We start from the raw sequence: 27,990 nt of genomic DNA, 5'->3' as shown, positions 1-27,990 counted from the left end.
GTTTCTTGTTATCAATGGTTTATTGGGTAAGATACATTCAAAATTGTACAACAACTTCAAATGCATGATAAATATGAAAACAATACAGGTCATGATGTAAAATAAAGTTTTTTTTTAAATTAGCACATTGACATCTTAAGTATGTACATGTACATTTTTTAAGTATCTAGGATTATATACATATGTAAAACATAAGCAATAATGTCCAAACATGGACAACAGTTTCCATTCTAATTTACGACCTTTTCAAAGATTCTGTAGTAATAGATAACAAAGTTATTGAAGACCATGTAACACATTCTAACACTTTCTAAAAAGATAATATTTACAAATATCATTAATCACTGTATTGATTTTGTTTAAGAATATCCAGTTGATAAAAACTGTTCTTTGAACTTTAGTTCTAGCTAAACAAATAGAACAAAGTAAAAAAAAACATATTCATAAAGCATCAAGATATGCCCTAACAATATATAATAACAATATCTCCTCTATAAAAATTGTTTATAAAAATAAAATATGACTCTATAGAAAATAATCAGATTAATTTTAACTCTTAACTTATCAATCTCAACAAAACTTGATGTAACAAAAAATATAATGCTTAAATTGTCAATTTTCTATCAATACTTGTATGGTAAAATTGTCAATTTTCTATCAATATTTGTATGGTAAAATTGTCAATTTTCTATCAATACTTGTATGGTAAAATTGAGCAAAAGGAAACAAATCCAACTAAAGAGCTACTAACAGGTCCTTTGGCAAGATGAAACTTAGGATAGAAAATCTATGTTATGTACATTCCATTAATTTCATAGGAATTATAAAACTAAACCTTAGTACTTGTATGAATTTTACAAGGATACTTAGTTTCAATGCCACTTTTTTGCGCATTGATTTTGGCGATAAATTAAGAAAACACGTAACACACAGGAAGTTAGAAATTTACAAATTGTAACATGTTTAAAACTCTTTATACCTTTAAAAATATCATTTTCAACAACGTTAATGAAAATGAGAGAATTACAAATATTCATAGTTATAATAATAATAAATAACACACAGTAGTACTAATGTTATGAAAAATTGCACTTTACTTACACAATTTTGCCTTCCAAAACTTATACAAGTAACTAGTACAGATAGATTAACAATCTGGTCCAAATGTCAAAAACCTTTAAAAACAAAGAAAAAATAGAGACTTTATGATACTCTGAGAGGTCATCATTTTTCTAAGACTTTGTGGGACTGTACAGGCCGGACAAAAAAGGTATACGATGTATACAGTGTATAGCACTCAGTCATACCAGAAAAAAGCATTAGGGGATTACAAATATGATAAAGGGTTTTATTTATATTGATGTATTCTACAGCCAATAATATTGTTGCTTTACATGAAAGTCATTTTCAACTTTAAAAATCATACAGATTTGTCTAACAGAAATTATTTGATGGTGTTTCAATGTGCAATATATTCCAGAGGAATCTTAAACACAATGAGCTAAGGAAGAAACAGCTCAGCTCAATCACATATTGGGTTCCCTTTAACCTTGAGTGAAGGTCATCAACAAAGGTTTTTGAACTACATGTAAGACAAATCTTATCAAACTTTTGATGGAGGGAGTCACATATAAAAATCTGTTTAAATTCTATCTTCTAATTTTCTTTTTTAAGTTGTCAATGAGCTGCAATTGGAACTGGGGCCTGGTTTGTTGCCATGGCTACTGGAGAATCCTTTGGTGACCTTTTAGCATCAATTCGTGATCCTATATTTTTGAACCTGAAAAATGAATATTCATGAATTAACTATTTATCATCAATTCATATAAATTAAGAAAAAAAAAAAGAAAACGCTATAGATAAACTCACATGGTGATAAAACCCTACCAATATACCTGATCTGTACTCTCAGTTTTAAAAGGAGATCAGGTTGCTCTTTAATTCTTTTGTTTCTTTACGCATTTTATTCAACTTGTTTAATTTATGATGTATTGTCTTTTTTTGTCCAAAGACTATGAATATCCAGCTCTACATTCTAATCTTGGTCTTGCTTTTTTTTCGCAGACAGGAAGTTAATAAGTTTTTCCTGTGCAGTACAGTTCTCAAAAAAAGAAGGGTATCTTAATTATACCCTAAACCAAAATAACACAGCACACATTGCAAATTAGGTGTGAAATGCAGAATATTAGGCAACTGGTTTTTGACACTGGCTTTATCACAGGTATTTGATACTAGCTTTAGCATTGGTATCTTTTTACCTCTTTACTGAATCGGGGAAGAAACTCAAACTAGGCCATATGCAACTGATTTGTTGTTAAAATCAAAAAGGGTAAAGTATCATTACTTTTAATTGGTCAAAAACCATAAGAAACAAATGCAACAATGATTCTTCTTTGGGCATTGTAATGAGTAAAGATGAATGGTCATGCACTTATCTTCACTGAATTGTCACAACCCATAAACTTTAATTTAGATTGATTGATTGGAGTATTATGTACTATGGAAGACATTTCAAGCATTTCAGAACTAGAGTATTTGATCAATCGACAACCACTGCCTTGCAGTTAGTCCAATACACTGCTTAATCCAAATAACTCGACTGAGGATTAAACCCATGACTCCTTCAGTTGAGGTGAGCATGTTACAGTACCTGAACCGATCCATGCAATAATTTGACAGATTGATGACCACTGATTGACTGATCGCCTATGGATTGATAACAGATGACCGGTGACCGATCTGATTGCATTTATGTTATGTTAAATGATGGATGATCTATTAAAAATAAGAGAAATGTAAAATAAAAGTATTGATTGATGTATATATCTTCTGCATTATTATAATATGTGTTAAATTGACAAATAAAACATCGGAATCCAAAAACTGTATTGACGGCTCTTTGGTCATGTGATGCTATCACTGGTTTCATGGATCGGTTGATGGATCGATGACTGACCAGTGATCAATGACCGATCATAATTTTTGTTGCATGGACCAGTTCAGGAACTGTATACTGAACCACCAAGGCTATCAACTGTTATTTAGGGAAAACAACTCACTTTGATAACTTGAAAAGTTCTTTTTCTTCTTTTTCAGGTTTTCTTGCACTTAAAGATTTGTTTGATGTGGTTTCCCATACTTTTCTACCCTTCCTATAAAGGAAATAAAAGATACATTATTTTTTCACAACATTGCATCACTATTTGAAAGGTAAGTTATGTAACACAATAAAACCTCAACTATATATTTCTGAAGCAAGAAATAATCCAATTATTAAAATTCTACACTTGAGTATTCCAGATTCTAGCTTTACATCCCCTGTACTCAAACTACTGTATTAACATCTCATCCAACATCTTATTCTGATAAGATTTAAACTGTTTTAATTTTTCTACAAGTTCATTCCTTTTCCTTAGTCAACCAAAAACAACAAATTATCTTTTTGTCATGGTCCCTAATAATCATATTAAGTGACTTCTCTAAATTCACACTATTAACTTGAGTATTCCCCCTCACAGGCCCCAAAAAACAGTTACAATTTTGTGTATCATCTTTAACTTACTCTTGAACATATGGTCTCTGTTGACTTTGTTTGCCAATAGTAGTCTTGTACTCTGATACCCGTGGATCTTTGTCATTTTCAGTTAACATGGCTTTGTGTTTTTCCCTCAGTCTATCCTGTTTGAATTGCCACTTGTTGACATCATCGTGCCATTTTCTCTCATACTCAAATCCCAATAATTTGGACATGGAGGCCTTTTCTTTTGTGTTATCTGAATCTGGCCTGAAGAAAAATTATTATGTTTACATAGCTTTACTTATAAATTTAACTTACAGGATTTACAAACATTTACAACAATCAGTTTCAACAGCAATCATCTGAAAAGTTGTAATTGGCAGTCTTTGTAAGAATCATGCAAATTCTGTTAGTTGTGATACACCCCAAAAAAAGCTACACATTTTTATTTGTGCTATTATAAGATGCTTTATTGGTCTTTATGATGAAACATATAATCATTCACACCTATCTGTCTGCTCATAGGAGATAATGCACACTGAAAATCCAACAGTTTCTATTGTATTTCATATCATTTACAGAGTTATCTCCCTTAATTTTGAATTTTACAGTGCATTCTATATCATTTTTATCTCCAAAGAACAGGGGTTAAATGAAAAGCCACATATTAATTTCTGTTTACTATAAAATTTTAAATAAAATATTAAAAAAAAATATGAAGGCTTTCTAACCATGATTCACATTTTGCATAATTCTTATCTGGAGTGCAACTTAATTCATTATGGTTGTGATCAGTTTACATACTCTGCTGTAATCTACCTGATAAAAAAAATAAACATTGATTGAAGAAAAAGTGATGGTCAACTCCCTTTAAAAGTTGAAATTAGGAACAAAAGCTATGAAGTATTCTGCTTTATTCCAATCTTAAATTTAAAGATCAAGAATTGAAATAAAAAAAAATAAATTCAAAGTTACATGTACATGTACACAAATAAGTTTAGGCCAACCAAACTTACAATGGTAAATACTTGAGATGTGGTCTTTCCTGCTCTAGTTGTGACTGTTTAGCAACCGTAGATGGTTTTGTTCTTTCTGCAGGTTTAGGTTTAGTCTTCAAAGGCTTAGCATTCCTGACACCAAAACCATGCTTCTTCACCTCTGGTAATTTGACTGTTTTGTCATTGACCTGCTGCCCTTCTCGTTCATATGCAGACGTTCTGTCATAAGCATAAGGTAATCGGGCTGGGCGCTGGTAACCATCAGTTTCAGGTCTCCATTCTTCATGGACCATGTATTCTGGTACCATAAACTGGTATGGTCTACAATGCAATAAATTACAAGTACTTAGTAGTAAATTAAAGACTTTTGTATTAACTTCTAGAATTGATACACCATAAATTTAATAATTTTTGCAAAAGTAACTCAGTATGCAGCAAATAATCTTTCAATCTGATTTTCTGATTTGTATCAATCCTTCTGATCAGTGTTTTTTTTTTTTTTTTTTTTTTTTGAGGGGGACCCTCTGTAATTTTGTGTATTTATGCTTGGAACTGTGATGTCATAAAAAGCAATTTGTCCACAGTCCAAAATTCAAATAATCCAAACTAAAGAACAATTTGATTAAGAATCAATTCTTCATTTTGACTGGAATCCGCAAAGAGGTTAAATTGTAAGGTATAAATTGTTTTATTAAATTATGCAAAATAACCAACTTTGGGGCAGTTTACGCATACTGAAGTGTGATGTAATCCTTAATGAGAAAAGGAGTTCTTAGGTGGTCACTATGGAGACAGAAAGTACTACAGTCATAACGAAATTAGTCGGACCATCAGACATGACTGGCACTTTTAGCCGCTGGTTCACATTTATAACTCACTGTTCAAACTCTGGATTTTCAGCTCTTTTTTTTTCTGCATCTTCTATTGCATTGTCCTCAAGATAGAACCATTCCGGCCTTGGGTAACCTCTTGGGGCTCGCTCTCTCATATTGGGATTCTCTTTGAAGTAGAGTAAATCTGAAAATAGAATGGATACAAATGAAATTGCAGCCAATACCTGAGTGATTATCTATACAGATTTGATTTGAACTCTTTGTTCGCAAATGCAATGCTGATGAGCATTAACAAGGAAAAATCAGTGCCAGTATATGTTATCAGCGAATTAGGAAACACACTTTGTGCTCTATTAGCATTCAGCAATCACTCTTAATCATCAAAGTTCAGTGATCATATACACACTTCAGGGTTTTACCCATAGCACTTCCATGCAACCATCAAACATTTATGTCCCATTTTGCACATATATATATATATATATATATATATATATATATATATATATATATATATATATAATCCTTGTAGGATTAATCTAGGGCTGTAACTTAATACACGATGTATGGTAGTACGGGACAGTTCATCTAGGTGTTATTATGTAGGATAGAGGATCAAATTAATGATGCATGTCACAACAAATCAATGATGTCACAGCGGTACGAGTTTGAGTCCCGTGGAGGAAACAACCAAAAAATTTGCTTCGCAAATTTGACAGTTCTAACATCATTGGGAATTTTTCAGACCCTTCTATAAGTTTACGTTATCTTCCCTGTATCAATTTGATCCGATGGAGCAGTGTAGCGAATAGACACATTTTACACTAATGTTATTTTACTTACTTTGTCTGCCCCCCTGCTTTGCAAGTCTAATGTACTTGGAGTCTGTATCACGAAACAGTGGTTTTGGTGGATCATCCTGATACTGACCATCAATTTCACAATTCAACCCAGGAACTTGTGATGTTGGCGGCAGTAACACAGGTTCTTGTGGAGCTTTTGGTTTAGCTGGTGCATGATAAAACCAACCTGAAATCATTGCAATTACCAAATACAGTGATCAAATATACAATCTACAAAAGTTTTTTTTTTTTTTAACTTAGAGGTTTTATATACTTTGTAAGAAACATGCCGACCCATTATCTATACGATTCCCTATGATCTCAAAAGCTTGTCGAACAAGTACACATTTTAGTTACATTAAGCAAACTCATAATGCATGTCAACCAACAGGAAATGGACAGATCTATATAGACACTTTTTTTAAGATAAGAGTAATATTCCATGCAATCGGCCATGGGCATGTTAGATTAGCTGTGAAATCGTAGCTCTTGATCTTTTTTTTTTGATTTTGAGATCTAACGTTAAGAAAATACAACAAAAAAAATAGTTAGAGCTACGTTTCACAGCTAATGTTAGATCTGACCATCAAGATTTTCTCACCAATGGCAATGGCGATGCCTAGGCTATGGATGAGATAAATCAGGTCTTACATACAAAAGAATAGTGGCAAGCAGAGCATTCAGGAAGGGCGCAAGTTAAACCAAGAATTAATATTAAAGGTAAAACATATCAACTGTGCCAAAAAAATGCACGAACCTCAGACACCCTCGCCAGTCTGGGCCTGATAAAATTTCAATGGATTTTCTGGCCGTGGATATCAGTAGTTTTGTATCGTTAAGCTGGTAGAAACATGCAATTTATAAGAAAGTTGAACTTACCGCACTCATTTATCTTTTTGTTTGTAGCCATACTTTCTATTAGTTGATCAACATTGAAATACGAGACCACAGACACAATAACAAACAAAACCGGAAGTGTACATACGCGCTTAGCAACAACAGGTAAAGCTGGATTTGTATAATCGTAAATAAAATAAGGATCTATACTTAAAATAAATCATTCATAATTGACATCGGTATTTTAGTTATATAATAAACTAAAACAGTTTCTATGTCTAGAATATTGCGTTTACAATCCGAAAACACCAGTTTTTTTTTTGTCACGTGATAGATACACAAATGTGGTTTCAGTTTCATTTTGACTCTCTGAACACATTTTTACTAATTTCATTAGTTGTTTGGCCAAGTGAATGTGAAGCTGACAAAGAAACATGCGATATGACTTGTGAAAAACAAAATACGGCCGTAGTTTTATACGACGAAAATTTACTTTCACCTTTCATGAAACAATCAAGATCTTTCACTTTTGTCAGCAGAGAAATTGTTGTCAAACAAGACTGGGGACAACTAGGTGTGGCTGCTGTTGTATGGGATGCTGTAAGTAGGATGCATTACATTTGGTACTGCTGAGTTACCGAATCGGTCTAAACAAAAATTCAATTGAACCACAGGCCCTGACTGAAGCTTTTTTTTTTTAGTAGATACATGTAAAATGTTTTTTGGCTATGGATATCAGGGATGAAGCGATTTGTACTCAAATATCAACTGTATTGATAATGCACTGCTTAGCTGTTATATCTGTAATGTCTCACCAACAGGAATGTGGAGACATCGTATACATCATAAACATGCAAAACCCGTGCTCTTTGCCAGCATTAAAGTTCGAACAAGCACTTCTGAGTAACAACTAGGCATGTCATATCTGACAGAATGATTTGAGCCTTTCACGTGTCAGACCCCATACATATTTTATAACAATGCTGATGTCCTACCCCTATCATTATCCTGAAAGATGAGTTTTTATTGGCCAACCAACATTTTTTACCAGCCTTGAGCTTTAGACTGTTGGTTAATTGTGATTAAGACTGCTTAATGTAAATAGCTAACACTTAATTTGTTTGTAACAACCAGTAATACATGTAGTTGGCAATGCAATTGTTCATTGTAAAATCAGTGGTTCTAATAATACATGGCTGCAAGAGCAAATCTTTGGTAATTCAGCATCTGGAGGTAAATCAGAGCTATTCTTGTAAAACTGTACCTGGTTTCTCTTTGCCTAACCAATTAAGCCTTCAGTTAACTATACTATGAATAATTTGATATCAGGTAGGCGAGTGAAGTCCAAAGCAAAAGTTACAGGTTCCCTTTTCAACAAATTACACTTCATGCCATTTATCATTTTGCCAAGATTATTAGGAATTTTTCATCAGTAGTAAGTGGGAGACAGCAAGGGCATTCCAAATATTTGTGAAGTTATGAGAAGAACTGTTCTGGGTTTGTCATGGACTTCCTTCTGGAAATATTTTTTTTTAGACGTCTTTTAAATGTTTTGTCTAGCCTGCATTTTACTATTTCTGAAGCTTTAATGTATCCTGATGTAGGGTTATGCTTGCAAGTTTCTCATGTGTCAGTATGATGAATTTTTCAACAAAATTCTATTAATTTAAGAGCAAGCTAAGCCAGTTTGCTCGCTTATATATAGACTATGTAGTCAGAATTTTAAAAATCTTTTAAAGATTAGTTCAGATCTCTTTCTTACTCCTCCGGACTGATAAGTGAAGTCATGATATAGTCTATTATAGAAAAGTACACAACATTGGCTATGCTTCACCTGTAATGTGTAATTTAATCCCTTAAAGGCTATATATATCCTTCTTTTAACTTTATAATATTAATGATACAATTATGGTAACCAAAGCATTCTTACTGTCTCAGTGGTCTTGAATAAGTGCAGCTGAGAGTTTGTAAATTCAATCTAAGGTCAAGTCATACCAAAGACTTGACATGATTTTAATCTGTAGTCACTGCTTCTTTGGTGAGTATGCTGCAAATCAAAGATAGAGTGATGGTTGTTTAGTTGGTTCTATAATGTGTAAAAGTACCTGTTGGCTGTTGAAATATCTGCCATATGATGTTATACCACAATCAATCAATCAATCAAACAATCTATCAATAAACTAAGCATTCACTGGATAGTTCATTCTTTCTTGCATTCTGTCAGATTGCATAATTATCCCTAATATTTGATTTTTTGTTCATTTTAGGCAATTGTCTTGTGTGAATTTATTGAAAAGAATAAAGAAGAATTCAACAAGAAAAATGTGATAGAACTTGGGGCTGGTTCAGGATTAGTGGGTATTGTAGCTGCTCTGATAGGTATGTTTTTCCAAGCAGCACTAAGCAATTCTGGAATGAAAGCATTAGGCTACTACAGACTGTATTTTGTGTGGCAAAATTCAATTACATCAAAATCAAGAGTTAGTTAAATTTTGAAGACTGATTTCAATACATCAAGAAAATACACATCGAAATAAGCATGATAAATAGTAGTCTTTAAACCATTTCATTCCTTATTTTAACTAAACTTGAAGTCAAGCAATAGTTATAACAGATTTTTCAAGAATACATTAAATTATTGTTGTGGCTATTGTGAAGAAAAACTCAAAATTTTAATTTCTTGTGGTTAGTATGTATAATTTTGGTAATATTTACAACACTGATAAGAATGTCAATTTCTGTTTGAAAGAAGGTATTATTTGAATAAAGAATTATTTTGGAATTTAGTCGTGACGGTATGACTAATCCCCTTAGTCGTGACGGTATGACTAACCCCCTTAGTCGGGATAAATTTAATAAATAATGTGTTTACTTATTTCTTAAATGTTTTCACAGGCTCTTATGTATACTGGTTAACTCCTTTTCGCTTAAGATTTATGTTCATGGACAAGAAAAAAAAAGTGAAAATAATTTTCAAAACCAAGTCCATTTGTTATGGATTATATTTTAAATAGAATGTTGCAAATCTTAATAGTAGTCAGGGTTTAACACCAACTTTTCTTGCTAGGTAGGACTTCTTGATAGATGATTTAGGTAGTCCTCAAAATTATTTTGCAGTCCTTTCCTTAGGACTAAAAAATATTGAAGTATGAATTTGATAGCCGTAAGGACTACCAATTAAAATTTGAAGGTAGTCCTCTCTCAAATTAGGTAGGCACAGGACTACCAGACTACTGTTAGTGTCGAACCCTGGTAGTGAAATGTAGATATTAATCAAATCACAGTTACAAATGTATTCTAAACATGTTGGTCCAATAATGTATCTCCTTTGATATACTCTACTTATTACTGATGGATCTGGCTTCCTATTTCAATAATTTGTGGGTTACTTCTTGTATCATTGTATATAGTACATTTTATTTGAATGTTGAACACGTTGAACTTCCTATGTATTGGATTCTAATGCTGCTGATGAGAGGGTACTCCTTGAAACATATGTACAGCATATTGAAACTTGATATATTTAAAGGATTGGTTTACATTCATTTAGGTGCAGATACTGTGATAACAGACAGACAGACAGTATATCCTTACCTCAAACGTGTTGTGAAAGAGAATCTGAGAGATGTCGACAATATTAATTACAGTGTAAAGGTTTTAGATTGGACAAAAGATCTTCATAGATTTGACCAAAAATATGATTTTATTTTAGGAGCTGATATAATCTACGTAGAGGAAATATTTGACGATTTGCTAAAGACACTACTCCATTTAAGTCACAACGAAACCAAACTTTATATATCATGTAAAATAAGGTACGATAGGGACACTAATTTTTTAGACATGCTTAAAAAGCATTTTGATTTAAAGGAAATTTCGTATGACCGTGAGCGAGATATAAAAGTTATAATTGGTACTAAAATAAAATGACAAAATTAAATTTGACTTTTAGCCAGTAATTGGTGCCTGAATAAATCAACAGTGTAAAAATGTGCCGTACAATTTCCCATGTACACTTAATTGGCTGTTGGCATTAATTCTTAAAGCAGAATTTTGTTAGGTATTTTTCAGTCAAGAGTTTGATAAAGGAGATGTTGCAATGGAACAAATCCTTGGAGAAATCTATGTAAGGAACAGGCAAAGGACATTACAAAGAATAAATTGTACAACTAAAAAAAAAACTTTACAAAATACACACACTGAATATTACAGCACAGTCCCCTTAAAAAAAAAAAGGAAGAATATTGGCAGAATTATACTGCATCGTCAGCTGTGGTAAGTATTTCAAAATCCAAAGACATGGCCTAAATTTGAACACAGGAAACAAATACAATATTCACTTGTAATGTAGTGAATCAAATGAAACAGTTTACACATAAAAACTGAAGATAAGGATGACAAGAAGTCATAAAAATATAATAATATTAAAATACTGATAACAGTAATAAAGAGCTTCCTGGAGTGCAGCATGATATGACCACAGCAGTCAAAGTCTGTTCACTTGAGGTAAGTGTGGACACAATATTTATTTTTGTCACACTTAAGCATAGGGACTTACAGTTCATTACGAACACGACGACTGGTTTGGTCACAATATAGTACACAAATTTGTAATTCAATTAAAAATTTTCAAAGTTGGACCAGAAATAAAAAAAGGACTTTTTTGGCATGTGGCCCCTTTGACCCCTTATAACTTAAAAACTATAAAAGATATTTGAAATCTGATTAAAAGAGACAGACACATTAGTAATTAAAAAAATAAATTTAGAAATCAGACCAAAAATAAATGTTAATCCCTATCCTGGTTAAATATTTGCCTTTCAAAGGCAATAATTCTAACAAGGAGTTGTCCAACATTTTGACTCAATAAGACCATTCAAACAGGAATTTTCATACATAAGGATTCTAATTTAAAAAAAAAATTGAAATTGGACCAAAAAAATGGGTATGGCCCCTTTGACCTTTTATAATTTGAAAACAGCCATAAACACACCAAATCTGCTTAATGCATTGGTTTACCAGAATTTAATATCAGGAATACAAAAAAGGAATAATCAAAATTGGATGAAAAAACAAATATTCTACATAGGTTTTAATATAACGCCTATTTTTACCCTTTTTGCTATTTTCTTAAATAGTAGGGACAATGAACTCCAAATTAAATAGAAACATTCCTTTAGTAATTAGTAAAATCACATCAAAATTTAATAACATTTCGTTAACCACAACTTAAGTTATTGCACGAAAACTAAGTATCTACAGACGACAACGACGATAGCAACACTACAATCACAATTTTTTTGAAGTCGTATAAAAAGACCATATCAGTTTTATTTAAGTTAAAGGAAATGAACTTAAGTAAATGGGTGCTTATGATGCCAAAACAACAGGGTGATACCATTTTACGGCTGAAAATTTTAGCATTGATATGATAACAACAGGAGTGAAATTGCTACACCAGAGGTACCCAACTCCAAAAGGCAAGTAAATTCTACTTTTTGCAGGACATCCACAAAAGACTGGGTGGAAGTAAATTATCCCTTTTTTATACAGGCATCATCTAAGAACAACTATCTCAAAAATGTACGTATGATATATGTGTTAAAAATACCAGCATATTTATATGATCATATATTTACTATTAAATATCTTACCTTAAATATGTTAAATGACCTTAGCTGGCTTAAGCAACACTGACACTGATGAATACCAGCTGTGATGTTGAACTCTCTATCTAGTTGAATGAAAATGCACTCAGAAGTGGATAGCAATAAGTCACAAAGTTCTTATAATTTTTTGTCTATTTTCACTTCATTAAAGTCCTTATTTATTTCTTTTCACAATATTGATGGTCGACATCCATTTTATCATTGAGTGTCTTGACAATGTAACATGTGATAAAGCTATGGTGAAATACCATTCATTTTCTTTTTCAGTCAGAGGTTTCCTGGACATAAAGCAATTCATCACAATAGGTATGACCAAGTACTGCCATATACAAGACTGTCCTAATGACCAAGAGAGTTTAGATTTCTTTTCCTAATATGCACCATAAAAATACATACATGTATAATTTTTGGTTGAAAAAATTGAAATGTCACGTACATATAACAGATGAGACTTCTTCAATCAACTGAAAAACCTGATTTAAATGGTGGCCAGTACTATGAATATATAGCAGTCATGCTTTGTGAGAAAGAATGTTCGTGAGAAAGAATGTTCATGATGTTTAAGTAAAAGCAAAAAACAAAAAAAAAACGGATTAGATTACTAACAATTAATTAGACAAATCATATTTAACTCCACCACTTTTCCAAAACACATTTGATTGTTCTTTCTAAGTAAACTGCTTTATTCAAACCCATTCAAAATACCAAAATCAACACATTCCAGACTGTTACATTCAGCATACTGTCATGACTGTAACTCACTAATTCAGTATAAAGATTTTTTGTTAGAACACCATGGCACCTGACATATATGAATTAAATAAAGTGATCAAAGCTATAACTCCTCTATCACCCTCTTAATCTCACAGAGCAAACTTTGAATGTCTTCAATATAGTTGCCTCCCATTTCTTCATCAACTGCTTTAAATTCTTTATTTGTTATCATATCCTCAAGAACAAACATAACCCGTTTCAAATCAAATAGGACCAGACTTTTATCAGAGAAGTGGAGAGATGTTTCTGCAGTTAGTTTATCCTCTTTATGATCCTTGATTCTTGTTTTAGCGATTGTTTTCATGAAGATGAAGAATTCTGGAAAGTTTATGCCTTTGTCTGCTTTCAACATTTTCTGAAAAAAATAATGTGGAATTCAGTTTAATTCCAAAAAAGATGGAGTTAAATGTAAAGTGTAAACCCTTAAATTTGATTGTTTCCCTTTGCAGGCCTTCCACAAGAATTATAATTTTTATTACACATCCACATGTTATGCCCAACCTTCCAATACAATTTTGAGCAGTTAAAGAGGAGATGAGGTTTTTCACATGTAAAATCTTTAAGTTGAATTAGATGTATCTCCATTTTGAGTGCTCTGAAAATAATAATGTTTCTAAATTCTTCATGCATATCTATATATGGTGCCCAAGCTTCCTATAAAATTTCATCAAAATGCTTTGAGTGATTTGGCAGGAGTTGCACTTATTAAAAAAGTTTTATCAATTAATTACATTCTCACCCTTTGGAGTCCTTCAGCAACCATGATATTACTTCATGTGCATCTACATATGATGCTCAACATTTCTTTAAAATTTTATAACTTTCTGTTGAGGGATTAAGAAGTACAAGAAAGGTGGACAGACAGACAAACAAGGTGATTCCTATATACTAGTATCTTCTAAAAATTGCATTGTTTCCATGTACAGTCACCAGTCAAAATCCCTGTGCTTTACAATCAGAGAGGAAATGGGTTTTTAAAAATACATTTATTTTCCTATATGTACCTACATGTACACAGATAATAGTGAATATTGCTGTAAATTTTGCAAACCTATTCTATACATGTGTGGTTTATGCTTCAGAACACTAATAAACTTCATTTTTATACCCCCTTCTATCAAGAGGAGCAGCATAGAGAGGTCAGTATGTCTGTCTGTCTGTCCTATGTCTATTACAAGTTCTCAACTCCTATACCACTGAAATGATTTTTATCAAAAACAGAAATAATGATAGGAACACATTTTTTTTTCTCAGCTGAACAACATTACACAATGGGAAAAATGAAAGGCATGATAGCCAATACGACAGCTTCTTGAAATTTGATATACCTGACAATGTTTGTACCATTCATTATCCTCCATCAGTGAATCTTTGAATTCCATAATCTCCATTTCCACAGCAACCAATCCTTGTTTTATATACTGCCAACTTATATCAATATTACATCCATTAGACCAATTATGATTAATAGATATAGTATCCTCCTGTAATAAATAATATGACATAGATATGGTGTCCTGTAATAAAGAATATGGCATAGAAATGGTGTTCTCCTGTAATAAAGAATATGACTACGATATAGTGTCCTCCCATAATAAATAACATGAAATAGATAGTGTCCAATTGTAATAAAGAATATGACATAGATATGGTGTCCTGTAATAAAGAATATGGCATAGATATAGTGTCCTCCCATAATAAAGCATATGACATAGATATGGTGTCCTGTAATAAAGAATATGGCATAGATATAGACTGTCCTCCCGTAATAAAGAATATGACATAGATTGGGTGCCCTTCTGAAATAAAGAATATGACATAGATATGGTGTCCTGTATTAAAGAACATGACAAAGATATAGTGTTCTCCAGTAATAAAGAACATGACAAAGATATAGTGTCCTCTTATAATAAAGAATACAACATAGATATGGTGTTCTCCTGTAATAAAGAATATGACATATAATGTCCTCCTGTAAAAAAAGAAAATTACAAAGATACGGTATTCACTTGTCACAAAGAATATGAGATAGATATGATGTCTTCCTGTAATAAAGAATATGAGATAGATATGATGTCTTCCTGTAATAAAGAATATTTATATGGTGTCCTCCTGTGATAAAGAATATGACATAGATATGGTGTTCTCCTGTAATAAAGAATATGACATAGATATGATGTCCTGTAATAAAGAATATGACGTAGATATGGTGTCCTCCTGTAAACAAAGAATATGACATAGATTTGGTGTCCTGTTATGCCAGCACTCCACAATTTAGTTTAGTTTCCCACTTTTGGCTAGGGATAAAAAATGACAAATGGAAACTTGTGGTTGCTTAGTGATTAAAAATGAAAATTCTACTGTAGATTTGTACAATTTCTGAAAAGGGGGACTTTTAAAAGTATTTTGCAATGTTTCATACTTTCTATGTTGAAGGGGCTTTTTTTCAATGACAATTTGACTTCATTGTGAAAGTGAAAGTAAGTCAATTTTTCACCATGCTAAATTTAATAAGTGGATTACAAAGTAAAATAGCTCAAAATCTAACCAGCGATGCCCATATGAGGAAGGGGTTTTCGACGGAAAAAGTTTGAACAGTTTCAGGGGATGAAATAAAAATTCCAGATATTTTGCGGGAAATTTGATATTTCTAAACCTGATTATATGAACTTTTTTGCAAATTTTCGCATATTTTTGCATGGTTTCTATGGTAACCCTATATGCTGTGGGTAATTTTTTTCCAGAAATTTTTTACTGCATCCTGAAGGCCTTGGCTTGAGCTATATCTAGATATATAGATTTACAGATGCTTGACAATTTTTTAAAGTGATAAATGTTACAAAGCATCAGATTACAAGTCCAAAATTAGGCAGTTCTACAATACTGTGGAGTGCTGGCTAAGTGGATTACAAAATGAAATGTCTAAAAATCTAACCGGCGATGCTCATGTGAAGAAAGGTTTTTCTAAGGAAGAAGTTTTGACAATTTCTGGGCATGAAATAAAAGTTTATGATATTTTTAGGAAATTTGACATCTTTAAACCAGATTTCATTAACTTTTTTGCAAATTTTAGCATATTTTGTATGGTTTCTATGGTAACCCTATTTGTTGTGAGTACATTTGTTCCAGAAAATTTTTATTGCATTCTGAAGGCCTTGGCTTAAGCTTTTTCTAGATATGTAGATGTATAGATGCTTGACAAATTTTTAAAGTGATAAATTTTACAAAGCATCAGATTACAAGACCAAAATTAGGCAGGTTTACAATGCTGTGGAGTGCTGGCTATAATAAAGAATATGACATAGACTCAATATAAACCTAAAATAAAATGTTTATCATTCAAAATTACAGGCTCAAAGGTCATCAACTCAATTACATTGGGATTGATACCTTAAGCATATTATATTCAAGTAATTAGGTATTGTTCATTTCACAGACATGTATAATAAATTGACAAATTAAACAGTAAATGAGTTATATATTGCTAAAGAATGTAAACGAATTTTATTTTACCAAATTAAAAACTTGGTGATGCCATCCACTGGGAACATAGATTATCTCCCCTGCTTCTTGCACAACCTCTATCTGATGTTGTAAGTGCTTATAATTTGGGTATTTAGATGTATTTTTCAACTCCTCTGAGTAAACATCAAAAGTCAGCTGTCCATTGATGTCTGTCAAACATTTCTCCTCCCCTGCAAAAATACCAGATGAAATCACTTCTTTCCTTACTTCAGGTATTTTTTTGGTACCTATATGTGCCCAAACTGCTATCAGTTCAGAAAAAACCTTTTTATATCAATGGTTTGAAACCATATCGACAAAATGATACTAATGATTATGTTCATAATAATATGATACTAAACTCCATTGTTACCTAACTGATACATGTTAATGCACACAGGTGCATTTAAATTACAGCACAAATCATGAGTACGGCCAACTTACCCGAGAATTTCACAATTTCAAGATTTCTCCCATGGAGCAAATGGAGCCTGTAAGTCTGTAACCCAGTGATTTTATGAGAAGTGTTCCTAACTTCAAAATCAGAGGAAGTTGTTTATGATAGAGTGTAATATAAAGACTACAATCCTCTTGTGTGTAATATGACAAAAATATGATGCTTAACTAAAGTATCTATACACTAAAAATTTGGTAATAACACAAAGGAGAAAATTCATAAAACTATGGATCATATAGATGTAGTGGAAACAAACTAAATACAAACGGTCTTCAGTTTTGAATGCTTTCAACAGCAGAAATTCTGGATCAAACAATTAACTGAGAACAAGATATACCAGCCATATACAATGCTGTGCTTTGCAGTGCTTGATTCTTGTTCAAATTCTTAGTCAGTGTGGTGTACGGTTTTAGAAAAGATCTTTGCTATTTTATGAGAACTTTAACACTTCACGTTCATGATAAAAACACAGTTCTGATGACTTAATAATCATATATGTAAAACTAAATAGGAGTGCTACTTAATGAAATAATATACAGAACTGTCTTGATACATGTACATGTAAATGAAAAAGACAAAAAAATAAATAAGACAAAAAAATGGGATAGAGGAAGAATGTACAGTAATTCCTAGTATGAAATTTGCAAATAACTTTCAATACAGTGAAGTGAATAATTGAGGAATTTATTATTTTTTTTTAAAATGATGGTAGTTGCAAACATACCTGGAGGAAAAAACACCCATTTCTTTCTGCCACAAATATTGGCTGACCAACTGAAGGAGCGGAAAACATCAGCATGGAATGGTGTCCTAAAAACATAACGATCATTCCAGTCTATAGTCATCTCTTTTTCAATGAAAATTTCAATAGACATAAATATTTTAAATGGGAACAAAATATAAAAGATAAAAAGGGACTGAGAACCTAAAAATTATGTTTAGTTGACCTTACATTATACGTTCTAGCAAGAAAAAACCTTTATAAACACTGCATTCAGCTACTGTTTTTTTAAAGAACTCTTCTGTAAGTGGCTTTTTAAGAATGTTTGATAGACAGAATTGACTGCTTTATTTAGGTAGCTTAAATACATGCTCCCTCCGCTGCTCAAAGTAAGTTGATTACATAAATAAGCTATGCAATCTTAAAGGATAAAAAAAAATACTTTAGATTGTCAATCTTTTGAAGTGCAAATAGTACTTAATAGCCAAAATAAATGTGTAATTGCTGATGAAAAATGTAAACAGACTTAGTCAAGTCTCACCCATTTTAAAGCTGATTCAGCAGCATTCTACTCTGACATATTGCTTTTTTGCCTTTGATCTTTCAAACTCTTGCCAAATCTTACACATATATGTCTTGAAAGCTAGGCAGCCTGAGTTTCCAAATTCTTGCTTAAATGTCCCCTATTATCTATATCATACATTTACCATGAACCCTTTGGTCCCATGTAAACAAATCCGTAATCATCCTTTATATCTTCAGATAGTATAATATGTCTCTGATCCCAAAACTCATTCATCCAATCTGAGGAAAAATAATCAGGGGTCTGGTATGCTTTGTACATTGGAAAGGCTCTGAAAAAAAAATAAGTTAGACAGTAAACAATGGTTGCAATTGATTGATTAATTGATTATGGTTTAACCTCCTATGGTAGATGTTTCATTCTTTTTAGAGCAAGAACAATTAATCAAACAGACGCTGCTTTGTACAAATCCAGCAGGATCTGTATTGTCCTTGCTTACAGAAGCAACAGCAAGAAAATAGGCACGTAATCCCACTCCAGTCATATTTCTGACTCCAAAACTAATCACTTGTCACTCTACTTCCTTAAATGCCGCCTGCTTTGTGGAGACGCAGTGACTACCAATTTTAAAATCTTACGTTTGACTTGGCCCGGCATCAAACCCAAGACCCTCCTCCCCTCTCCCCACCAAACTTGAGGCCAGGTTGCTATTCTGAAACCACTGAGGATTTTAAGAACGGTTGTGAGGAATTATTTCAAAACCAGTTTCTATCTACCCATCTCTTCAAAACTAAATAAAACAGCACAATATATCATTCATATTTTGATTGGATAACCAGGCACAGTTTTATTTAACCTGATAAACAATATATTGTTAGTACAGAGATATACAGATGAGACAAAATATCTTTCTCTTAAAAGGAGGGGGATGAGAAAATTGTAAGGCAAAAGAAGTCAGGGGTGTGTGTGTCTGTCTGTGTGTCTGTGTGACTGTATAATTGTGCTATTTCTTCTATTGATTACTTAGCTTTAATATTTATTAAATAAATAAAGAAAATAAAAATCCATTTTTAAGAAAACGTAAAGGGAGAGCATGAATTGACCCATAAAAATTATACTCCACCACCGAGGATCAAACCCTTGACTACTCAGTGACGAGCAAGCGACAAACCAATTCAGCTAAAAAATTAATCCATTAACCAGGTCAGTTGATTGGCTATTTAAATCTCACTACCTACTACAACACAGGTAGGCCTTCCTGCCATATATACACTGCAATTCTTGACAAGTCTATCTTCTGATATCCTATCTGTTAATAAAAAATAAATCACCTATTAAAATGAAAATCTTTCAAATATAGACAATCCATATCTTCAGGATATCCAGCAGATCTATAATCCTTCCAGTAAGATAAATAATCTTTCAAATTCATCTCCTGTTTAGGATGACTTCCATACTCTCTCTTATTACAGTTAGCAACTGGTACTGCAGCTTCACCTATAAAAATAAAAGTGAAACAAATGAAATACAACTGTCATGACTGTAATAGAATTAGTAAAAAGTAAAGATAAGGAAATCTAACATTATTTTTTTGCAAATAAGTTCTTACTGAAAATAATAATATAATACCATGATGTACACATTTGCAGCTAGCAATGTGGGTGGAGTATAAAAAGATACATTTTGTATTGGGTACATATATGTATATTAGGTGTCGGATGATTTGGCCTTCTCCTCTAGGAATTCAATGTATAGCATGATTAATAGAGAGAATTCCATTCCTTCTTACAATCATTATCACAAACTAATATAGTAGTCCCCCTGTTTAAAAACCCCTCCCATGTGCAGCAACTCCCCTTATCCAGACAGTTTTCCATAGCAACAACCATTCTAAATGCAGAATTACCCCCACCCCCCTGGCCAACCACCTCCCTGTTGTAGCCAGTGGCCAGCAATTTGACTAACATACTAAGTACATCTGTTGGAAAGGTTAGCATGATGAATGATACCTGAGAAATCGTGATGGTAGTTGATAATATGATTCACAATGACTCACCTGTCTACAACTAGAACACATGGCAGTTCTTTCAAAGAAACCTAGTAAACCATATTTACCTTAGGTCAAATTCAAGGATCGAACCTCTGCATTGGAAATATTCAGTGATGCAGATCTATAGAAATATAGTTAGATGTTAAGTCAGTATGACTACAACTGAGGGTCTATACTACCGTAGTACAATGTATCTATTATTCAGTTGTCTACTCCTATAACATTTAAGATTGTAATTTTATACAGTATCAAGTAATGAGAGCCAACTTCTGGCACTGCAGTAGCTTTTTTTTTTTTTTTTTATCTTTTATTTGTTTTTCAATAGCCTGGATTTTACAATCCTCCTAACAACCAACACCAGACTAAGGTGTTGGGAGGTTATATTGTTATATTACTACATATAGCTATTACAGACTATTTTTTGTTACAAACTTGCAGAAATAAGACTAATAATAACACTAATAAAAAGTACTGGCACTCCCTATTATTCCCTATACACACACCCTTACACACACACATACTCACTCACTGGTTTTCACTTGTACATGTATATACTCAAAAATAATAACATTTTATTAAATAAAAAAGCATTTGACTGTCCATACAATTTAAATGATTCATTCAAAATAGAAAAGGAATGTCATTCTTGAAATATGCTTTGTAATGGAGCCCAGAATTGTTAATATTTTCTAGTAGTGTTGTTCTTATTTGCAATCAATAGTTCGAAAGACTGATACTGCTTAATCTTTGACTTGAAACCAATAAATGTTGGAGTAGTCTCCTTCAACTTACAGTTGTATAAGAAATATTTTGCTATAATAAAAATAAGATTGAAAAACAAATTTTTCTCCATAAATCCTAGTAAAATCTGTTCTTTACTAAAAGTAAAGTTATCATCAACATTTCTAATGTTTTGTTGAAAAGTTAACCAAGAGTTATAAGTGATATTACAGTCATGAAATAGATGCTCTAATGTTTCCTCTGTCATGCCACAGAAAGAACATAATTTTGTGGCTTTAAGTTTAATTTTATATAAAAAAGAATTTTTGGCAGTATCCTATGTAACAGTTTAAACTGAAAAATCTTCAGATACGTATCATGACAACATTTTTTTAGAATAATAAAATAGTTTGACAACTCTAACAGATCTTTCTCCAGGACATTCTCCCATCTTATAAATGTTTCATGTGGTTTGACAAATATCTGAATCACAAGGTCTCTATATATAAATTTCAGCTTTTGGTTTTCTGAAATTTTGTCAATAAGTGGATCTATGAGTGTAAAATTAGCTAAATTAATATCCCAGCAATGCTCCTTCACATAGTCTTTTATAAATCTGGGAATGTTTGATAGAAGTCTGAAGTATGTCAAAAAATTGTTCAAATTTATCTTTTGTCTAAGTTGTGGAAATGAAAAGAATGTCCTGTTGTCAAAATCTACAATATCTTTAAGATCCTCAATACCACTTTCTTTCCAAACTAAATAGTCATTAAAATTTGTCACTGGTACATAGTTCAAAATATCCAAAGACATGATTTCTTTACTGCATAATTTTACAATAGGTTTTGCCTTAGATAGACTGCAAAGTATGTCCTTCCAAAATAGATTTTTTTTACAAAATTTGACACCTCTTTCCATTTATATTTGTCAAAATGGAAGACTCTGTCACCCCAATATTTTTTCAGCTCTAATAATAAAAGTGCCAATTCCTATTAGGATTAGTCAGATAATGCTTAATCCATGATAATTTTAGATAATGAGTAAAAGAATCCAAATGAATCATGCTTAGCCCGCCTTGTAAAATGCCACCAATAAGAATGTTGCGTTTTAATCTGTCTGTCTTCCCATTCCATATGAAATTATAAAACATGGAGTTTAGGTTATTTAACTGAGATTGGACTAAGTTATGTAGTGAAGTCAACAAATGTATCAGTTTTGGCAATGCCAGAGTCTTTATTACAGTAATCTTGCCTAGTAAAGTTAATTTCCTGTGTTGCCAGCTTTTGAGTATGGCTGAGACCTCTTTTATTTTTTTAGAAAAATTAACATCAACTATACTACACATATCCAAAGACAGATCAATACCCAGAGTCTGAAGTTTGCATGTGACCAGAGAAGATTATAGTCTGGACAAAGTATATGGTCAGAATATTTTTTGTTCCCAATCCAAACTGCTTTAGTTTTTGAGGAATTCATCTTTAACCCAGATATGGATGAAAACTTATTAAAACAGTGAAGGATTTCCTCTAATGATTGCTCCCTACCATCTAATGTACGAAAAGTGTCATCAGCATACTGACTCAAAAGCATTAATTTCATTAACAGAGATCCCATGAATGTTAGGGTTTGACTTCAGTTTTAACGATAACAATTCAACTCCAATGATAAATAAATAAAGGGAAAGGGGATCACCTTGTCTACAACCCCTCTCAAGACTGAAGAAATCAGATAAGTGTCCATTATTAACCACACAACTCTTGGCGTTAACATAGAAAGTCGCGAACCATCTGCAAATCGATGGACCAAAATTAAAACTATAAAGAGCCTTTTTCAAAAAATCCCAATTAGTTGAATCAAAAGCTTTTTCAAAGTCTACCAGAAGTAGTAGACCAGACTTATTATTTGACTGAAGATAGTGCATCAAGTCATATAATAGCCTAGTATTCTCCCCAATAATCTACCCTTCATAAATCCCTTTTGTGTGTCACTGATAATAAAAGGCAACACAGATTTCAGTCTGTATGCTGTTACTGCTGAAGCTATCTTGATGTCTGTGTTTAAGAGACTAATGGGTCCACAATTGCCAATAAATCTTCTATCTTTGCCCTCTTTTGGTATACAGGTAATAATATTCTGGTATTGAAATTCTGACAATCTCCCACTCTCATACCCATAAAATAAAGACCGATAAACAAATGGTCCGAGATCATTCCAGAAAACTTGTAAAAATCAACAGTGAACCCATCAGATCCCGGACTTTCACCATTCTCCATAGATTTTAATGCTTTGCTACATTCGTCATATGTTAAATTCCCCTCACAGAGGTCATGTTGCTCCTGTGTGAGCTTAATGTCATGTCTATAAAATGACTCATCAGAGCAGTCTATATCTCTATGAGAATACAGATTCTTATAAAAATCTTGTTGTTCCCGTAGAATCACAGACTGATCAGATATGTGATTACTTTGGTTTTCTATCATTTCAGCCATTGTTTTCTTTTTCCCTTTTCCAGCTTACAGAAATACTGGGTACACTTCTCCCCATTTTCATGCCAATTTACCTGGGATCTCAGTAGACCCTCAATCTTCTGTTCCCTTCTAGTCTCTAACTCAAATTTTTTCAAGGACAGAGATGTTTGAATAGGTTCACTAGGAGAAAAATTCATAATATTTTCCAAATTCTGAATATCAGTCTCAAGTTCGTGAGTAAAAGCCTTTTCTTCCCTAGATTTAGCTATGCTATGTGTAATAGACACTGATCTGATCTTTATCTTCATTAGTTCTAGAAAAAATTGATCATTACATGTAAATTTTATATGAAAAGGGTCATCTTTATTACCTGACTGATAAAACTCACAGACAGTGTCATTAATACATGTTTTAACTTTTTGTATATACTCAGTGTCTCTCAACAACTGTGAGTTAAACTTCCAAAAGCCCTTCCCCTTCTTTTCAAGACTAGCTGAAAAAGTGAAAACAATGGCAGAATGATCAGTTTTATACCCTGGTAATATTTTTGTGTATTTCATAATTGAGAAAACGTCTTCACTCACTCAGAAATAATCAAGTCTATTCTGTTTGAAAGGTGTGGTCTGACGCCAAGTATATCTTCTATCATCAGGATGACAAGTTTGCCATGGATCAAGAAGTTCTAAGGATTCAACAATTTCTTCAATCTTTTTTCGAGAATTTGCATTTCTATTATTTAAAATATTAAATGTATCCAAGTGAAAGTCCTGAACTACATTCCAATCACCACATAACAAAATACTGGTGTTTGAAGAACTAGAAATTTTGTGTAATAAGTTGCAAAAAACTGATGGTTCATCTGTGTTACTGCCATAAATACAAACAAAGGTAAGTCGCTGCTCAAAGATAAATCAAGTACAATGAACCTACCATTAGAGTAAATTTTTGAATCACGAACTGTAAAATCTAAACCCTGCTTGAACATAGTACAAACACCAGCGCTTTTATTACTGCAGTGACTAAAGATGCATTTGTTTCCCCATTCATCTTCCCAACGTTTTTGCGCATCTTCATTACTATGAGTTTCTTGAAGACAAAATATGGAAGCGTCCTTAGCCTTTGCCCAACTAAAAATGTCTAATCTCTTTTTTGTATTTAATAGTCCCCGAACATTCATGGATAAAACTTAAATTATTATCAACACTCATTATCTAATATCAAAAACAAATGAAATATGAAATAGGACAGTCAAACAACAGTAATTGAGTACATAACTTAGTAAATCATTCACGATAACATACATCTCGCACATAGATGACGCTTGTTACAATACATAATACACATCAGATATGTACAGTTTGGCTTCTTATAAAATATGTTTAATCATGAAGAAAGAAAATGAAAACAGTACAGATAAAAAAGAAAAAAAAAAAAAAAAAAAAAAAAAACAATTGGTTTAAATCTGGAATGATAAAGTTTTTTTTTCAACATAGCTCAATTAAGAATAAATAACTAAACAGCCCTAAAAGAAAAGAAATTGTTCTACTTCAAAGCTATCATGAGTTGTCCCCCTTTAGATGTTTTACTTGGTTTCACTTGACTACATATACACTGGATTGATAGGGTTGAGTTATCACTACAACAGAGGTCTCGGACATGTGCAGTGATAAATCAACTCTAGCAGCAATCCAGCGTGATTATGAAAAAAATAAAACATCTGAAAAGATGACTACCAATAATTACTTGTGAACAATAATTTTGATCATTTCTGAAAAAAGACTGAATTATCCCCCTTTACTCATTCAGAAATCAAGCATAAAATTATTCAATGGATTTTCCCTGTCTGATTTCTATTTGTTCTCAAATAAAGAATACAAAAGAATGATCACAACTCTATAGTTAGAAAAGCAAAATAGTCACAGCAAACTTTGTAGTAAATGTCTGACCCAGATGTCTGACCAAAACATTACCTCAGGATATAAGGATTAATTAAATCCTTCTAATATACAAAACAAGGCAATAATTAAATAATACAAACATTTCAATCAATACGTTAACTATGTACATAAAGATAATTTTGAGATTTATTTTGCCAGTTTCTTTTGAATTTTTTCATCAATGTCATCAATTAAATCAAATTTGATTCTCTCTTATTTTTGCGTCCCGTGCAGGTCTGGGTGTTAAAAGAATAGGCCTGCAGCAGCGCTATGCTTGTCGTAAAAGGCGACTAAATAGTGCTCAGAACCCTAGTCGGGGGCTAGGGTGCTCTGCCCACAGAGCAACTGGGATGTGTGCCCCAGGTGGTGGAATGGGGTACCCCTGGCATGTTACATGCTGGGCTTGTCACGCTATAATACGGAAAACCTGACCGCAAACCATAGTGGTGCACCGTGTTGGGAAAGATGCCACGTTCCTCGCACGTTAAAGAACCCTACTGTGGTATTCTCCCAGAGTAGGAACCATAGGCCACAGGAGGCTAAATTGCCTGACCCTACCCACCTCTCCCTATTTCCAGTGGCAATCAAAATTTGTCGACCCAATTGTCCTTGTGTCTCATCCCTTTTTCATTTCATCATCGTTTCATGTTCATTTTATCATCAATTTCATGTTTATTTTCTGAATATAGCTGAAATATTGCTGCTCGGACGTTAAACCCCAACAAACAAACAAAAACTCTTTGCTGTCCTTTAACTTGCCATACACACTACAGTTATAAAACCAATCACTGTCTAGTTGGTCCTTTTGGCTTAGTCTGATCAGTAGTCCAAGGTTTCTCTGAGTGATGTCGTCATGAAATTTGACATTGTTTGTGAGTCCCATTTTGCTTCTCATCACTTTTATCTTTGTCTCAGTGTTACGCATCTTTACAATAATGGGTCGAACATCACTCTCTTTCCCCGGGATACGGTGGATAGCGACAACATCAGAGGGGTCAACATCAACTTTTAGGTCATGTTTGACTATTTTAACAAAGTCAGATCTTGAATCTTCATTATTTTTTTCAGGATAATTGACCATGTGTATGTTGTGTTTTCTAGAATACTGTTCATTGTAGTTTCCCAGTTTTAGTGCATCACTGGACCTTAAATTGCACTCTTTAACAGCTTCCTGTAGTTCCTCCATTTTTTTGTCCTTATCACGTAGCTTTTCCTTTAGATTGTTATTTTCAAAAATTAAAGCATCTACTTGATTTTGCAATTTACCACATCTGTGTCTCATTTGTGTATTGAATTCTTGTGTGATTGTGTCCTTGAAGGATACCAATAAATTGCTGACAATAGTGGTAACAAGCTCTTTCAGTTCTTTTTTGTTCACCAATTGATCAAGGTCAGATTTCATGACAGTGTTCTGAAGGGATTGTTTTATTTCACTTAAATCTGAGTGACTGCTCAACATATCAACATTTTCAACACTGTTATCAGCCACATCTGAAAGAGTTTGTTTAGTTTCGTGCAGAAGCTAGCTATTCCAGATAATGATAACATTTGATGAGGAATTTTGTTCATCTGATATTTCAGAGAGGTGACAATGTGAAATAAAATTAACCCCCCAAGAAACTATAATCACATCTGTTTGGACTAGTTATACTGAATATATTTTTGTGTTTTGACTACCAGGTTAATATGTTCTATAGCATACCAAAATATTTTTGAATAAACTCAAAATCTGGACTGCCATCATCTTTACACCATTCTTTTCTACTTCTCCAGGAATTAGTAAACTCAGAAGATAAAATGCATGGACGGTTTGTCAGTAAATATTGTTTGAAAAAATCTTCATAAGACAATGTGTTTGTTATTTTTTCAATACACGGACAATTCTGCCCTTGTCTCCTCAACTCTAAAATACAATCATTGTCAACTGGAATCATTTTTAAGCAAAACACGACACCAATGACTCCTTAATCATATAAATTGAAAAGTTGACTACAGAAAATGAAGTGAAACTTGTCCTAGGGCGCAGACATCTTGATTTGATGTGCGACACAAAAATAAATAAACAAACAAAATTCAAAATGTATGCATAAAATGCATCGAATAAAATCTAAAATAAAATTGGCTGTCGGGATTTCAAATG

At 32.6% G+C, this 27,990-nt stretch overlaps 4 protein-coding genes across 7 annotated transcripts; 1 reads left to right on the top strand and 3 right to left on the bottom strand.

Moving 5' to 3' along the window:
* Position 1: 1 nt before the first annotated feature.
* On the bottom strand, positions 2-7,197 carry LOC148599552 (uncharacterized protein C7orf57 homolog). The gene is made up of 7 exons (XM_088558917.1): positions 7,070-7,197; positions 6,192-6,377; positions 5,394-5,532; positions 4,534-4,836; positions 3,563-3,784; positions 3,060-3,152; positions 2-1,780 (listed from the first exon to the last, which is right to left on the bottom strand). Exons 1-7 carry the CDS (start codon positions 7,098-7,100, stop codon positions 1,678-1,680), a joined length of 1,077 nt encoding a protein of 358 aa, XP_088415043.1. The 5' UTR covers positions 7,101-7,197; the 3' UTR covers positions 2-1,677.
* On the bottom strand, positions 6,362-27,930 carry LOC148599549 (2-oxoglutarate and iron-dependent oxygenase JMJD4-like). Of its 2 annotated transcripts, XR_015918070.1 has the most exons (9): positions 27,553-27,930; positions 20,007-20,172; positions 18,860-19,006; positions 18,156-18,241; positions 16,984-17,165; positions 14,799-14,954; positions 13,303-13,825; positions 12,682-12,761; positions 6,362-6,377 (listed from the first exon to the last, which is right to left on the bottom strand). XR_015918070.1 is itself a non-coding variant. In XM_088558916.1 (7 exons), exons 1-7 carry the CDS (start codon positions 27,782-27,784, stop codon positions 13,532-13,534), a joined length of 1,263 nt encoding a protein of 420 aa, XP_088415042.1. In that variant the 5' UTR covers positions 27,785-27,930; the 3' UTR covers positions 13,290-13,531. The 2 variants fall into 2 exon arrangements, 1 of the variants encoding a protein (XP_088415042.1); XM_088558916.1 differs by lacking the exons at positions 6,362-6,377; positions 12,682-12,761 and having other exon boundaries at positions 13,290-13,825.
* LOC148599551 (protein N-lysine methyltransferase METTL21A-like) lies at positions 7,350-14,955 on the top strand. Of its 3 annotated transcripts, XM_088558922.1 has the most exons (6): positions 7,350-7,627; positions 9,295-9,406; positions 10,578-11,533; positions 12,532-12,610; positions 12,964-13,002; positions 14,725-14,955. In XM_088558922.1, exons 1-3 carry the CDS (start codon positions 7,370-7,372, stop codon positions 10,955-10,957), a joined length of 750 nt encoding a protein of 249 aa, XP_088415048.1. In that variant the 5' UTR covers positions 7,350-7,369; the 3' UTR covers positions 10,958-11,533; positions 12,532-12,610; positions 12,964-13,002; positions 14,725-14,955. The 3 variants fall into 3 exon arrangements, with proteins under 3 accessions (XP_088415048.1, XP_088415047.1, XP_088415046.1); XM_088558921.1 differs by having other exon boundaries at positions 10,578-12,610; XM_088558920.1 differs by having other exon boundaries at positions 10,578-13,002.
* Positions 26,440-27,505, bottom strand: LOC148599550 (uncharacterized). Its single transcript, XM_088558919.1, has one exon. It carries the CDS (start codon positions 27,307-27,309, stop codon positions 26,500-26,502), a length of 810 nt encoding a protein of 269 aa, XP_088415045.1. The 5' UTR covers positions 27,310-27,505; the 3' UTR covers positions 26,440-26,499.
* Positions 27,931-27,990: the final 60 nt, after the last annotated feature.

This window comes from Perna viridis, chromosome 13 (assembly GCF_037379345.1).
Source record: "Perna viridis isolate PV_CMFRI_1.1 ecotype Kerala chromosome 13, ASM3737934v1, whole genome shotgun sequence".
Taxonomy (NCBI): Eukaryota; Metazoa; Mollusca; class Bivalvia; order Mytilida; family Mytilidae; genus Perna; species Perna viridis.
The sequence above is the reverse complement of the archived record's forward strand: the minus strand, read 5'-3'. Positions and strand labels throughout refer to the sequence as shown.

Excerpts from the sequence above, each read along its gene's own strand:
- LOC148599552 (XM_088558917.1), bottom strand. The coding sequence starts at position 7,100 with ATGGCTACAAACAAAAAGATAAATGAGTGCG. Across the intron at positions 6,378-7,069 it reads CAAAAAGATAAATGAGTGCG|GTTGGTTTTATCATGCACCA; the intron begins GTAAGTTCAACT and ends CAATGATTTCAG. Across the intron at positions 5,533-6,191 it reads AAAGCAGGGGGGCAGACAAA|ATTTACTCTACTTCAAAGAG; the intron begins GTAAGTAAAATA and ends TTCTATTTTCAG.
- LOC148599551 (XM_088558922.1), top strand. The coding sequence starts at position 7,370 with ATGTGGTTTCAGTTTCATTTTGACTCTCTGAACACATTTTTACTAATT. Across the intron at positions 7,628-9,294 it reads CTGCTGTTGTATGGGATGCT|GCAATTGTCTTGTGTGAATT; the intron begins GTAAGTAGGATG and ends TGTTCATTTTAG. Across the intron at positions 9,407-10,577 it reads TATTGTAGCTGCTCTGATAG|GTGCAGATACTGTGATAACA; the intron begins GTATGTTTTTCC and ends ACATTCATTTAG.
- LOC148599550 (XM_088558919.1), bottom strand. The coding sequence starts at position 27,309 with ATGTTGAGCAGTCACTCAGATTTAAGTGAAATAAAACAATCCCTTCAG.
- LOC148599549 (XM_088558916.1), bottom strand. The coding sequence starts at position 27,784 with ATGATTCCAGTTGACAATGATTGTATTTTAGAGTTGAGGAGACAAGGG. Across the intron at positions 20,173-27,552 it reads GTTTATTCAAAAATATTTTG|GTGAAGCTGCAGTACCAGTT; the intron begins GTATGCTATAGA and ends TTATTTTTATAG. Across the intron at positions 14,955-16,983 it reads ATCACCAAGTTTTTAATTTG|GAGGATACTATATCTATTAA; the intron begins GTAAAATAAAAT and ends TATTTATTACAG.